The following is a 14114-nucleotide window of genomic DNA, read 5'->3' on the forward strand; positions in this document are numbered from 1 at the left end:
GGATAAGGAGGTGATTATTCCCTTGTATAAGGCAATGGTAAGGCCACATCTTGAGTACTGTATACAGGTCTGGAGGCCTCATTTCAAGAAGGATGTAGAGCTGCTGGAACGGGTACAGAGAAGGGCAACAAGATTAGTAAATGGAACAAAGGGTTGCTCTTACGAAGAAAGGCTTATGTTTTGCAAATTACAGAGTTTGGAGACTAGGCACCGGCGAGGTGATCTGATAGAAGTGTAGAAGGCTTTGAATGGTTTGAGCATGCTCAATGCCAATGGGATTCTTCATCTTTCTCAGAATAATCACCTCAGAGGGCATAAATTCAAATTGAGAAAGGACGGATGTCGGATAGATGTGCGGAAATTTGCCTTTGGCCAGCGGGTGGTTGGTTGGTGGAACCGACTTCCATCACTTGTTGTTGAAGTTGATAGCCTAAACAAATTTAAAGCTCAACTGGACAGGTATTTCGAACGAACAAAGGGGTGAAATGGGAGTGGTTTTTTTTTTTTTTTTTTTGGCTGATGCTGAATAAGCTTGCTTTCTTGCATCATATGCTAATGCTAATATTCTTTGGGATATGTTAAATAATAACTCGATACCTATTAATTATACGAAGCTTCCTATTAAGGAAATTTTTCACTTAATTAAACTCTTAGTTGAAGCCAACTATACCACTTTTAGAGACAAACAAATTTTTGGTTTGCCAATGGGATTAAGCCTGAGCGGCCTAATATCGGAGATCTATCTTTCAACGATTGAACGTATACATTTGATGCCTTTTCTACCCCGTATCACATACTATGGGAGGTATTTAGTCGATGTTCTAGTCATTACGGATAGTAGCACTATCCAAGACATTTTACATTCGTTTTACATAATTTACATTTGAGAGGGAGAATACGGATAATCTACAAAGACCGGTACGCTTCTGCATTATTGCAGCTATCACCCGTTCACCTACAAAAGATCGATTATCTTTAATCAGTTTCTCAATGCTTATAAATATTCAAAGACGAAATCTGCTTTGGGTTCAGAAATACAAATATTAACCAGTAGATTCTTAATAATTTGTTTCATTAAGTCATCATAGTAGGAAACTAAACGGATTTGCGATATAAAAAATTGCCATTGTAATCTTCCGAAATTCCTTCCCGATGACCGCGAAATGCTAAAGAATTTTTAGCCAACGTAAGCGTTATCCGAAATAACCGTTCTAGTACCATTTTCCAAAATGAGGATCTGTATCTTACTTGTTCCTCAAGATCTTTATCAATCGTTGCGTTCTTTGCCACATTTCATGTATAGCACATGCCTCAATATGATGTTGAGAAATACTGAGTTTTTTTATCTGAAAACATAGATTTTTCAAATCTCGTAGTCGGGAGTAGCACAGCCACAAATGAGGAACTGGACCACAAGTTATTATTATTATTATTATTATTATTATTATTAGCCATATGGTGCAAGGAAGCCTGAGGCTTATGCTGCACTAGCTAAAAAAATTAAATTCTGTACCCTGAGAAAGAAAGAAAGAGAGAGAGAGAGAGAGAGAGAGAGAGAGAGAGAGAGAGAGAGAGAAAAGAAGAATCAGAAGTAGAAGGGAATCACCAAGAAAGAGAAGGATGATGATATCCAGCTCAGGACCCTGGGTGTGCCAAGCCCATACTCACCAGATGTGAGCCCCTGGGGGTAGTTGAAGTAGAATAGTAGTATGTGTCACTAAACTTCTATTTTGTTGTTCAGAATCCCCTGGAAATGGTCCTTTAAGTCTCTGAGGTGACAAATTCATAATGTTTCTTTTTGTTTCATCGGAAATGTTGATGTTCACGTATTCTCCAAGATCTTGAGGGAATAAACGGTGCAGTGTGTTCAACACTAATTTCCGACAAAGGCATATCTATTATTATTGAATTGTTTTCATCTGATGACCCTGCTTGATTTAAATGATCCACAGATATATTTACTCCAGCATCATTCTTTTTTGCGGCGCCTCCGTAGCCAGGTGGGCAGGAGCAGCAGTGCATAGCACATGCTTCTTGATTAGACCAGGGTCGAGCCCATGACCACCAAATACGGAGGGTGCAGAAAGGTCAGGGAATGACCACCGCATATCCCCGGACATGGCCTTAATTGCTAATGCTCCTAAAAACAAAATAACAAACAAACAATTATTTTCTGCATTTTCCAATTCAGTACTGGTCTTTTCTTTGCCTTCTTCTGGACATAATTCATTACTGTGTTTTGTGAAGAAATGATCTGATTTAGGTATTTATTGACTGCTTGTTCTTTTGCTTTCTTCATTGTTCTTTTTTGGGCTCCACTCTTTCTCTTTTTATTTTCATCCATTTTTAACCAAAAAATTTATTAATTTAATTTTAAACTTTATATTTTAAATACAAATAGCAGTAATAAACAAATACATTTTTATAATGACTTGAACTTGAACAAACTTGAATTGAAATTAATCAACTAACAACTTTTGACCACCGTATATGGCTAAATGTTCGTGGGGCCTATCCTCCCTGTCAAGTTGGGGAATCCAGAACACCATGTGATTTCACACATACAATTACAATAACTGAATGGGTGTCTGATCGCTATACAAAGTTGCATTTGTAAAAGCAAAATAAAGATTGCCGCCGCCTGGATTTGTTATGTTTTGGCGATAAGATATAAGAATTCCTTCCTTATTCTAGATGTATAACGTTGTTGAGGGGCTCAGTGAGAAAAATATTTTCATCACACGTCTGTCTATAGGCCCTAGCATAGTAGGGGCGGCCCCTACTTGCATCTGTTTATGGGCCCTGGTGAAGTAGGGCCCCCTAGGCTTTGCCTACTTTTGCTATATGGTAGCTATGCCCCTGACTCAGGAGAAGTCTCCATATGACTATCAATGGCTAGTAATAATAATAATAATAATAATAATAATAATAATAATAATAATAATAATAATAATGTGACTTAGGTGATCGAGAGCAAAAATTAATTGCATAATTTAACATTATATGCTCCTGTCGCATTGACCTCGATTGCATAGTGTGTATGTTCGAATTAATATTTATCGAGATCAGCAAGAATCACTTTTAGTCGGGTGGTCATTCTCTGGGTGGTGCGCCCATTTGATAGGTCCTGGGGAGAATACTGTACGTTATATAATATCTGAAACACAGACTTAATAATTTATATAATACAAAAAAAATTTATTTTCACCTTAATAGCTTATAAATTAAATTAATTATTTTAAAATTTATTTCTTAGTTACTGTAAAATTTGAAAAAATAAAAGATTGAAAATCACTATTTCAAAAACACCCTGTATAAGTTTTGCACAGAACCCCATGGCCCACAAGTAATTTTTGAATAGGGCCCGCAAATTTTTGGATTGGCCCTGTCTTCACAGTCTTGGAATCAAACCTCTGTAGTATGGTTCACTTACTCCTTGAATTTGTGCCTCATTCCCAAAGCTTTCCAGAGATATTTCAAGCTGAAGACTATAGCTATTGTTGAGATGGATAAGGTTTTAACTTAGAAGTAGTGGTTTAGGATATCACTGAATTGCTGGCATCTGATTCAGAACTTTAATGAAAACCTGCAGCTGGAAGAGCAGAAAGCTGTTGATAAAGATTTTCAAAGTGTTGAAGAGCCTGTTTCTGTCAAAATGTTGACAAAAAACAGGGCCAAATGGAAAATTTTATGAAACAGAACCCTAATTATCATGTACATGCTTCATTATTAAAATAAGATAGCTTATTAATGAACATTCAGTTTCATAAAATTTTCAGTTTTGACCCTTGATTCCATTGCATTTCTGTTAGGTTTTGATGATTCTATTGTCTTCACCATGCTGGTGTATATATATAACAAGTAGTGTACATGCAACAATTTGACTCATAGTAAATGGATTTTCATGAAATTTATATTCTGTTCTTTTGGAAAGATTTGTCAACCCATCCAGAATTTCATTGAAATCAGATTAATTTTCTCCCCATAAAATTGTAGTCATGTATTGTAGTCTGAGCAAGAGTCAGAATGCCATCAGTAGTGAGCTTGCTCAATTCATTCAAAGCCTTAAACACCTGAATTAGATCACCTCACTGATACCTATTCTCCAGATGTTGCAATTTAGGGTTGTCTTACCAAAAAGGGAAGCCTTTTTTGGTAAGCCTACCCTTTCACTCCCTTCTCCAATCTCATTGGCTTTCTGTACAACCATTCCAGTAGATCTGAATTTGTTTAAAATGAGGCCTTCAGACTTGTATGCAATACTCAAGATGTGGTCTAACCACTGAATTGTTCAGTGGTTAGACCACATCTTGACAAATAGGAACTAGCAAAGTTCCTATATGTCATTGAATGAGTTATCCTAGTAGCCTGTCTGTATTGCTCAGAAAACTTTGTCTGATTGCACAAATTACCCCTGGTCTTTTTCATTTTTCCCTATCCTGACTGTGGTACCACACAGCAGGTATGTTAATCTGGGATTACTGCCACCCATATGCTATACCTTGCATTTGTCACTCTTAAAAAAGACTGGACCAAGTCAGGGTTAAACTTCAGCTGTTTTTTCTCAGCCCATCTGCCTAATTATTTTAGGTCTTGTTGCAGTAGCATACCTTGAGTAATGTCATTAATCACCCTACCAACCTTTATATCATCTGCAAACTTAGACATTAAGTCTGATTTACCTTCATCAATATTATTACTAAATAAAGAAAATAAAAATGGGCCCAGTACTGAACTCTGGGGGACTCTACTAATAACATTAGTCTATGACGAACAGTGTCCATTAATAACTACTTTGTCTTTTCCCACTCAACCATTCTATTATCCAGAGCAGTAACTTGTTTTAATGATACACTGCTCCATTTGTGCAGTAGTATTGTACACAGATTACTTTCAATCTTTAGTTTGAAAGTAATCTGTGTAACAAAAATCATTGAGATCAGAGATTTTGAATATGTGGCAGTTCTGATAAAAATTGTGTTTTATATATTTTAATAAAATCTGTATTTGCTTATCTAGAATTACATAACAAGCTACCTTGAATTTCTAGAAATGGGAGCCCATCTAGTTACTCATGGAGATGGTGTGAAGGACATTGCTTTCAGTGTTCAGGATCTTGATGCTATCATGAAAGTATGTTTCTGTTATTTATTATAGTACATTGTGTGAATGAATGTATGAGTGATTTTAGTCACCTTAATATTTGTTAAGTCATAAATAATTTCTTTAAATTATAATTTACTTGATTTTACGGGCTATGTTTTTATTTCTTTGGATAAATCAATCATTGTTTAAACATTAACTAATTAGCTAACTAATTTCATTGTTGAGTTCGTTGTTTGTTTGTTATTTGGTTTTTAGGAGCATTAGAAACTGAGGCCATATTGCTCTGCGGATATGAAGTGGTCATTCCCTGACCTTTCCGCATCCTCTGTATTTGGTGGTCATGGGCTCGAACCCTGGTCTAATCAAGAAGCATGTGCTACGCTCTGCTGCTCCTGCCCACCTGGCTACAGAGGCGCCTCGTCGTTGAGAACGTAACTCTTGTTTTTAACATTATGTCTATGGGAATAAATTTCCACTTTACAAGTTTTTGCTTTATAAGCGTGCACTAGGAACGAATTAAATCATAAAGTCGGGAACTACCCATATATATATATATAGTATAAATTTTATTATAAAGATTTTTATTGTCTAAAGTTAAATTACATGTCACCCTGTGTAAATTTAAGAACTGGTACTAATGCTTCTATTGAATACTGACTTTCCTCTGTGCACAACTGCATACATAACATGCTATTCATAGTGATGGATGTATTGAAGATATTGTAATGCAGTGTTATTCACTTTCTTGCAGTGGAGGCATCTCTTGATCGAAAATTTAGCAGCATGTGGAAAAGATGTACTTGGCAACTGTATGTCATGGTCACAGGAGTATGAATGGGTAAATTGGGTAAATTTTTACTGTAAAGAAAGAAAAACTCTGGAGGAAAAATTGTTATTCAATTAAAAAAAAAAAAAAAAAAATCCTTTGAAATTTTGACACAGTTGCCACTAAAGAAGATGTCTTTGTAGCAGGATTTGAAATTGAAAATTTTACAAATATCATTATCTTTATAATTATAATTAATATCATTATCTTTATAATTAATATCATATTAATAATTAATAATATATTATTAATCCTGTAAGGTATTAGTAATGGCCGCATGGTGCAAGAAAGCCTATGGCTTATGCTGTACCAGCCAAAAAAAAAAAAAAAAAAAAAAAAAACCCCGAATAAAACAATGATAAAAAAAACAAACAAACAAATAATTAATAAAAGAAAAGGAAATTAAACCTATCATCCTATGCATTTCCCTCACCCGAAGGTACTATCCAGATGATCTTTGAATTTCTCCAAACTGTCAGCCTCTACCACCCATGTAGGCAACTTATTCCAGTAATTAATAATTGATCTGGTAATAATTAATCTTATTTTTAATAATAAGTAGGTACATGACATTGCCAGTGTATATGATGAACTGTTTGTTTTTCTCTGGTCCATCCTGAGCCCTGATGACAGACATTGTCAAAGAAAACTAGTGTATGGCAGTTTGACAATGTGACCATGGAACTAGACATCAGTTACCTTCTTCTTTTACCAACAATCATGATTTTACATTTTTGGTGACTAGAAATGATCTGGTAGGATGTCAATTCTTCACAGACTGTGATGTGAAGGAAGCAGTGAAATATTGCTGCCAAAAGCAACCAAAAGACTTGTGAGCAGAGTATAAAGTATCTGGTGTAGAGATGGGATAAATGCCTAAATTGCAGTGGAGACATTTTTCAATACTAGTACTAGTTATTGGTAAAAAAAATAAATAAAATTATTGTTTTCATTTGACCCACCTTTATAGTACGTATCTAACTAAAAACTGATGACATATCAGAATTCAGATTTTACTGTGACTGTCTAGATACTGTGTTACAAAAACTTTGTATGCAATAAATTCACACATTCAAAAATTATTATATTCAAAAAATTTATTAACTGTTAAAAGGGTTCACTCAGAAAGTTTTATTATTTGGGATTCATAAAGAGAAAAGACTGGAGGCCCATTGGTTTATCTCAACCTTCAAGCCCCTTTTTGAGTGCATAAAATTGATCAAGCAATAACACCTTACCTTCTTTGTTTGAAATTTTTAAGTTTTTAATTTATGATGGCACTTCACAACCTCTCCTGGGAATCGTGCAAGCCAGAAGTAAATTTTTGTTTATCGTAATGAAAAGATGAAGTGGAACAGCATAGATCTCAGTTCATGAACTTGCATTTACAGATTTTAACAATATCATCTCGTACCTTATGTTTGCGGAGCAGTCAGGAACGGGACATGATATTTCCATCACGCACATACAAAGACATGATATGTCTTTGTGTGTGCGCGATGTAAGGAGTATGAGGAAATCAGGCACCAACTCAGTCTTGTTATGGGCATATATGAGAGCTTGAAGGACAGGGTGGATGCCCTCAAATGATTTAAATTGAGGGGCTCATCAAGCTCTCAGCTGCCCACATCAATTCCGGAGCTTGCACTTGAACATCAGGCAAACAGTGGCAACCCCCAAGGCAGAATGCGCTGGTCCCAAAAGAACTAGTTGTTGTCTGTGGCTCTATTGTCAGGGAAACAGGGAACATATTGTGCAAAAAGGTTAGGTGGAACAGGACAACAGTATGTCTGCCAGGAGCAAAGGTTGATGACATTGTAGTGCAGATATCATCTTTTAAGGGCACAAAAGGTTGTACGCTTTGGCACTAATGATATTAAGACTAGGAGACTGGCGGAATTACTTAAAAAATACAGGTCAAATGTTGAAAAAAAGCTGTGAGTTAGGGTTGAATTTGAAAGTGTCTGCAATTCTGCCCAGACATGATAGGAGGGAGTATATGATGAGAGCCTTGTCGATCAATTCAGCCCGGGAGAGATTGTGCAAGGCTCAAGGAGTAGAATTTTTCTCAGCCTAGTCTGTGCATGTTAAAAGATACTGCTTTTACAGTGATGGGATACACTTAAATAGAAAGGGGGCAAGAATATTTGCTGATGCTATCGAGGCAGAGTTAGGTGAAACTCTGCCTCTATAACTGCTAGCTTGGGGGGAATACATGGACTAATAGATTAACAGTAGCCGCTATCAGAGGTGAAAGTGATTCTTGCACTGCTTCTATTGAAATGCAATTGAGCAGCAGCCTGGAAAGTAAGGCAGTGGGGATTTCTAAGACTGCTGGGAGTCATAGTGGAACAAGTAAATACATGGGCTGTGTTAGGGTAACTAAGAGTAGAAACAGGTGCATGTATACTTGCATGTACACCAATGCTAGGAGTATAGTTAATAAATTTGATGAGCTTGAAATGCTAGTCAAGACATCAAAAGCAGATATTGTTGGGATATCAGAGATGTGGTGTCACACAGACATAAGCAGTGCAGAATTAGAATTTGGGGAGAACAATGTGTACAGAAAGGATAGACAGGACAGGAAGGGAGGAGGGATTATGCTGTTAGTTAAGAAACACATAAAATCTAAGGAAGTGCATCCAATTGATTTTGGTGGACAATGCAATGTTGAGTTTGTTTGGTGTGACATAAGCTGTTGTTATTTGGTTTTTAGGAGCATTAGCAACTAAGGCCATATTGCTCCGGATATGCGGTGGTCATTCCCTGACCTTTCTGCATCCTCCGTATTTGGTGGTCACGGGTTCGAACCCCGGGGTAATCAAGAAGTGTGTGTGCTATGCACTGCTGCTCCTGCCCACCTGGCTACGTAGGTGCCCTTGTGTATGTGACATTAGCACTGGAAAAGGAAAAATGAGAGTAGGTGTATGGGAGAATAGGACTAATGAATCTGATGAGTATAATGAGCAATTGTGCAGAGAAATAGAGTGGGCCAGTAAACCAAGAGTGTCTTATAATGGGGGATTTTAATTTTCCAGAGATTGACTGGAATTAGTGGATTGGTCACTCACACACTAGCAAGGCTTTTATGGATTTATTGGATGGTTGTTTTCTACAGCAGCATGTTTGGGAGGCAAATAGAGGGAGTAATACTCTTGATCTGATTATCTGTAGTAATTCTTCATGCAGTAGGAATCTGCAGATAAAGGATCTACTAGGTGGCGGTGATCACAATGTGCTGAAGTGGGATTTACTCAAAGAGGTAACTACCATCAGGGGTAAAGGAAAGTGTTTTTGCTTTCGTAAAGGTGGCTAGAGTGGTCTGAGACAGTATTTAAATTCTATAAGGTGGGACCAACTGAAGATGTTGCCAACAGAAAATTCAAAATGGGAAGCATTCAAAGAATTAATCTTGGAATCTACTAGGCTTTTCATACCAACTGAGAAATATTGTTCAAGATTTAGTCCTAAATGGATGTCAGATGAACTAATTAGACATGTTGTTGTTGTTGTTGTTATTTGTTTTTTAGAGCATTAGCAACTAAGGCCATATTGCTCCAGGAGATATGCGATGATCATTCCCTGACATTTCCATAATTGGTGGTCACGGGCTCTAACCCCAGTCTAATCAAGAAGCGTGTGAATTAGACATGTGGCAGAGAAGAAAAATGCATGTGATACATATAAATTAACAGGTGACACAGAAGCCTATGATAGATATAAGCTGGTCTGTAACCAAGTCACAAAGGAGGTTAGGCAGGCAAAGGCAGATTACGAGAAATCTTTGGCAAAGGATGCAAAGAAAAACAGCAAAGAGTTTTTTACTTAAAATAAACTGTAGAAGGAAGGAGATGAATCAGATTGGTCTACTTGATATCGATGGTTAAAATGTTGATGATCCTGCTCAGGTAGCTAACAAACTAAATGAATATTTTGCATCTTAGCCCTAATTATAAGAGCTTCCTTGGACTCAGGGGAGGTACACATGGACTGGAGATGTGCAAATGTGACCCCAATCCACAAAGGAGACACAGGTAATTACACACCTGTTAGTTTAACTTCTGTTCCAGAGAAATTAATGGAGGTACTGGTTAAAGAAGCATTGCGGGATCATCTACACGACTTCAGTTATAGCTCGGACATAGCATGGATTTGTTAAGGGGAAGTCTTGTCTGACCAATTTGATTGGATACTATGATGTAGTCACAAAGGAACTGGATGCAAAGAATAACTTTGATATCATATATTTGGATCTTAGAAAGGCTTTTGATCCTGTTGCACATGGAAAACTGCTGCACAAATTGGAGCAGTGTGGCATTGGAGGCAAATTGCTGCTATGGATAAGGGGATGGTTGAGTGGGAGAAGACAGACAGTGTTAATCAATGGACACTGCTCTTCATGGACTAATGTTATTAGTGGAGTCCCTCAGGGTTCAGTGTTGGGTCCATTGTTGTTTTCTGTATTCATTAATGATATTGATGATCGTATATCAGGCTTAATGTCCAAGTTTGCAGATGATACAAAGATCCGCAGCGTTGTTAATGACACTAATGACAGTACGCTGCTGCAACAGGATCTAGAAAAGTTGAGCAAATGAGCTGAGAGGTGGCAACTGAAGATTAACATTGACAAATGTAAAGTACTGCATATGGGAAGCAGTAACCTCAGAGTAACATATCAACTGTGTGGTACTACGCTGACAATGGTAGAGAGTGAAAAGGACCTGGGGGTTATTGTGCAGGCAGATATGAAGTTTTCTGAGCAGTGCAGACAGGCTGCAAGAGTAGCTCATGGTGTCTTGTCAATGATATACAGGAAGTTTTGTAGCAGGGATAAGGAGGTGATTATCCCCTTGTATAAGGCAATGGTCAGGCCACACCTTGAGTACTGTATACAGGTCTGGAGGCCTCATTTTAAGAATGATGTAGAGCTGCTGGAACGAGTACAGAGAAGGGCAACAAGATTAGTGAATGGAACAAAGGGTTGCTCCTACGAAGAAAGGCTTAAGTTTTGCAAATTACAGTGTCTGGAGACTAGGCACGTGCGAGGTGATCTGATTGAGGTGTATAAAGCCTGAATGGTTTGAGCATGCTCAATGCGGATGGGAGTCTTCCTCTTGCTCAGAATAATCGCCTGAGAGGGCATAAATTCAAATTAAGAAAGACGGTTGTAGGATAGATGTGCTGAAGTTTGCCTTTAGCCAGCGGGTGGTTGATTGCTGGAACAAACTTCCATCTGTCATTGTAGAAGTTGATAGCTTAAACAGATTCAAGGCAGAACTAGACAAACATTTGGAGCGAGTGGATGGGTGAAATGAGACAGGTGTTTTTTTTTTTTTTTTTGGCTGATGCTATATAATCTTGCTTTCTTGCATCATGTGCCCTTGCTAATGCCAATGCTAATACCCCCCCTCCCAATTCTACGTGAATTTTATTAGTTATAATAATCACTGATGCATGAACTAGTAGAATTCGGGTATTTTTAAAATTGTGCCATTTGAGCTGTCAACTTTGGTTCAGTTCCAGAAGTATTTCCTTATAGCAACTGTGATATTGTATTTGCATTTTATTTTTCTGATCACCTGTTCCATTAGTTTTTTTTTTTTTATGTATCTTTCAGAGTGTGTGAGAGGAGGGTGCATATCACCTGTTGAAAGACTAATTTTGTATGTTTGAAGTAATACTGAAAATGATCCAATTTTTCAAAGATTATTCCCAAATAGTATTACATTACCTGCTCCTCTTTGAATGGTTTTTGCTTTTCATAAGAAGGTGACCATGCATTGCAGTTTGTGTACATAGCAAGCAGAACATAGTGCAGGCTCTTTAACCATGAACAACAGACTTAATAATATGCAGTATATGTAAACCATATTATTTGCAGAGCTTGGAATGGACTGGAACACACCAGAATTCTGTTCTGGTTCATCACATACTTCAGTAATGTCCTGTACATACTTGATTATTAAAAATAAGATAATTTATTAGCGAGTGGTTCTTAAAATTTTTCATTTTTATCCCAGATTCTGTGACAGTATTTATTCTTTATTTGTTTCATTGCTTTCATTGTTATTCACTGCTTAATTTTCAGAGAGCCAAACAGAGAGGGGCTCACATTGTGAGAGACATCAAGGAAGAGAGAGATGATTGTGGAACCGTACGATTTGCAACTATTCAAACGGTAAGGGACAATTCTGGCCATTTCTATATAAGCCTTGTAGCCTGAAATTTTTCTGAAATAATGTAAAGATAATATAATAACCACTTTTATTCCTCTATTTGTATCCTTTAGTTTGGTGACACAACTCATACATTCATTGAAAGGGGTCATTACAATGGACTTTTCCTTCCCGGATTCAAGCAGCCTATACATAGTGACAGCCTTTTATCAAAATTGTGAGTATTCTTGAAATGTTCGAAATCAAAAATATTTTTAAGCCATTTTTTTTAACGAGCATGGAAATAATGAGATCAAGTAATGAGCAAAAAGCCGTAATAATTTTAATTTACACGTATTCCCATACAATCGCTCACAGTTATAATGAGCAGACTACACGGATATACCTATACCAAACAAATTTTGGTAACTATGCAAACATTTTTAATTGCTCGGGTAGTCGGAAAAACCCATTTCTTGGAGTAGATGAAAATGAAAAGAGTGACTTAGCTTTATGACCACTTGCATCAGATTAGCAGCCAGTTTATGACGTCCTCTGGGAATGGAGGCTATACAATACTGCATTGGCTTTCTGTTTGTCACATTACTCTGTTTACAGATTGTCTTCTATTCACTGAACCATAAATTTATTTCGGGACTTCTAAGAACATTGAATGGATTTCTTGACTTCTAAAATTTGTATGCATTTTGGGACTTTTAAGAACATTGTATGCATTGTGGGACATCTTAGAACTTTGTATGCAGATCACTTTATCATTCTTAAAGTAAAATCAGTTAGAAATGAACCCTTCCTTCGAAAACATGTCTACTAACAAAAGAAAGTGTCTCTCGATTCACAAAAAAGTGGAAATCATTTGTGAGTTAGAATGTGGTGCAAAAAATGTTGAAGTGTGTAAAAAGTTTTCTTTGTCCCCTTCAAGTGTATCAACAATGTGGAAGAATAAAGATGTTTACATATTGGCACTGGAAAAGAACATAACCGAAAAAAAAAAAAAAATTAGAAAGTGCGAGTTTACAGATATCAGTGAAGCATTACTTCAATGGTTCCCTACTCAAAGAAGTGCTGGATTTTCAATAGACGGTCCGATCTTGAAGGCAAAAAATTTGCTAAACAATTTGGACGCGAGGATATTGTATGTAACAGCTGTTGCTGGATCGATTTAAAAACTGACATAACATCGTTTATGCAAAAATTAGTGGTGAATCTCGATCTGCAGATCCAATAATGACAAATGAATGGATTGACCGTGTTTGGGCAGAAATCAGGAAAGATTTCAATGACGAAGACATCTACAATGCCGACGAAACAGGATTGTTTTATAATTTGACACCTGACAATACATTTAAATTCAAAGGGGAACAATGTTTTGGTGGAAAAAAATCAAAGGCTCGCTTGATGGTACTCATATGCATAAATATGACAGGAACTGATAAAAAAAACTGTTCGTTATTGGAAAATCGTTAAAACCTTGGTGTTTCAAAAACGTAGGGAAATTTCCTGTGGATTACACTGCGAACAAAAAAGCTTGGATGACTTTGGATATTTTTCGACAATACATAAATGATTGGAATAAGGAGCTGTTCAAAAAGAAGAAAAATATTTTATTGTTAGTTGATAACTGTCCTGCACATCCCCAGATTCAAAATTTGTTCAATATTAAGCTAGTATTTCTGCCTCCCAATGTGACATCAGTTTTACAACCAATGGACATAGGTGTAATCAAGAGTTTGAAAGGATTTTATAAAAGTTTTTTGTAGTTCTACATCTGATCAGTCAAAGAGAATAGAAACTTACAAAGTCTATATCAATATTGGATGCTATAAATTTATTGAATGATGTGTGGAAATCTTCGACAACCATATTGAATTGCTTCAAGAAATCGAAATTAAATTCGAATGAAATTTCAATTGTAGATTAAAATGATGGAAATGAAGAAAATAACTTACCATTATCCGAATGATTGCTACTTAACAACGTTGTAGGTTTTAATACAGATAACA

At 36.6% G+C, this 14114-nt stretch overlaps 1 protein-coding gene across 3 annotated transcripts in view; it reads left to right on the plus strand.

Annotated features, from left to right (window-relative positions):
* Positions 1-14114, plus strand: part of Hpd (4-hydroxyphenylpyruvate dioxygenase) — a 226831-nt gene that overhangs the window by 127565 nt on the left and 85152 nt on the right. For all 3 annotated transcript variants that reach the window (XM_090373561.1, XM_090373562.1, XM_090373563.1), the window contains 3 exons: positions 5051-5133; positions 12027-12116; positions 12228-12331. In XM_090373561.1, the coding sequence (XP_090229687.1) occupies positions 5051-5133; positions 12027-12116; positions 12228-12331 (277 nt within the window). The remainder of the gene's footprint in view (positions 1-5050; positions 5134-12026; positions 12117-12227; positions 12332-14114) is intronic.

Source organism: Mastigoproctus giganteus, chromosome 5 (genome assembly GCF_048544385.1).
Source record: "Mastigoproctus giganteus isolate SK-2022 chromosome 5, ASM4854438v1, whole genome shotgun sequence".
Lineage (NCBI taxonomy): Eukaryota > Metazoa > Arthropoda > Arachnida > Uropygi > Thelyphonidae > Mastigoproctus > Mastigoproctus giganteus.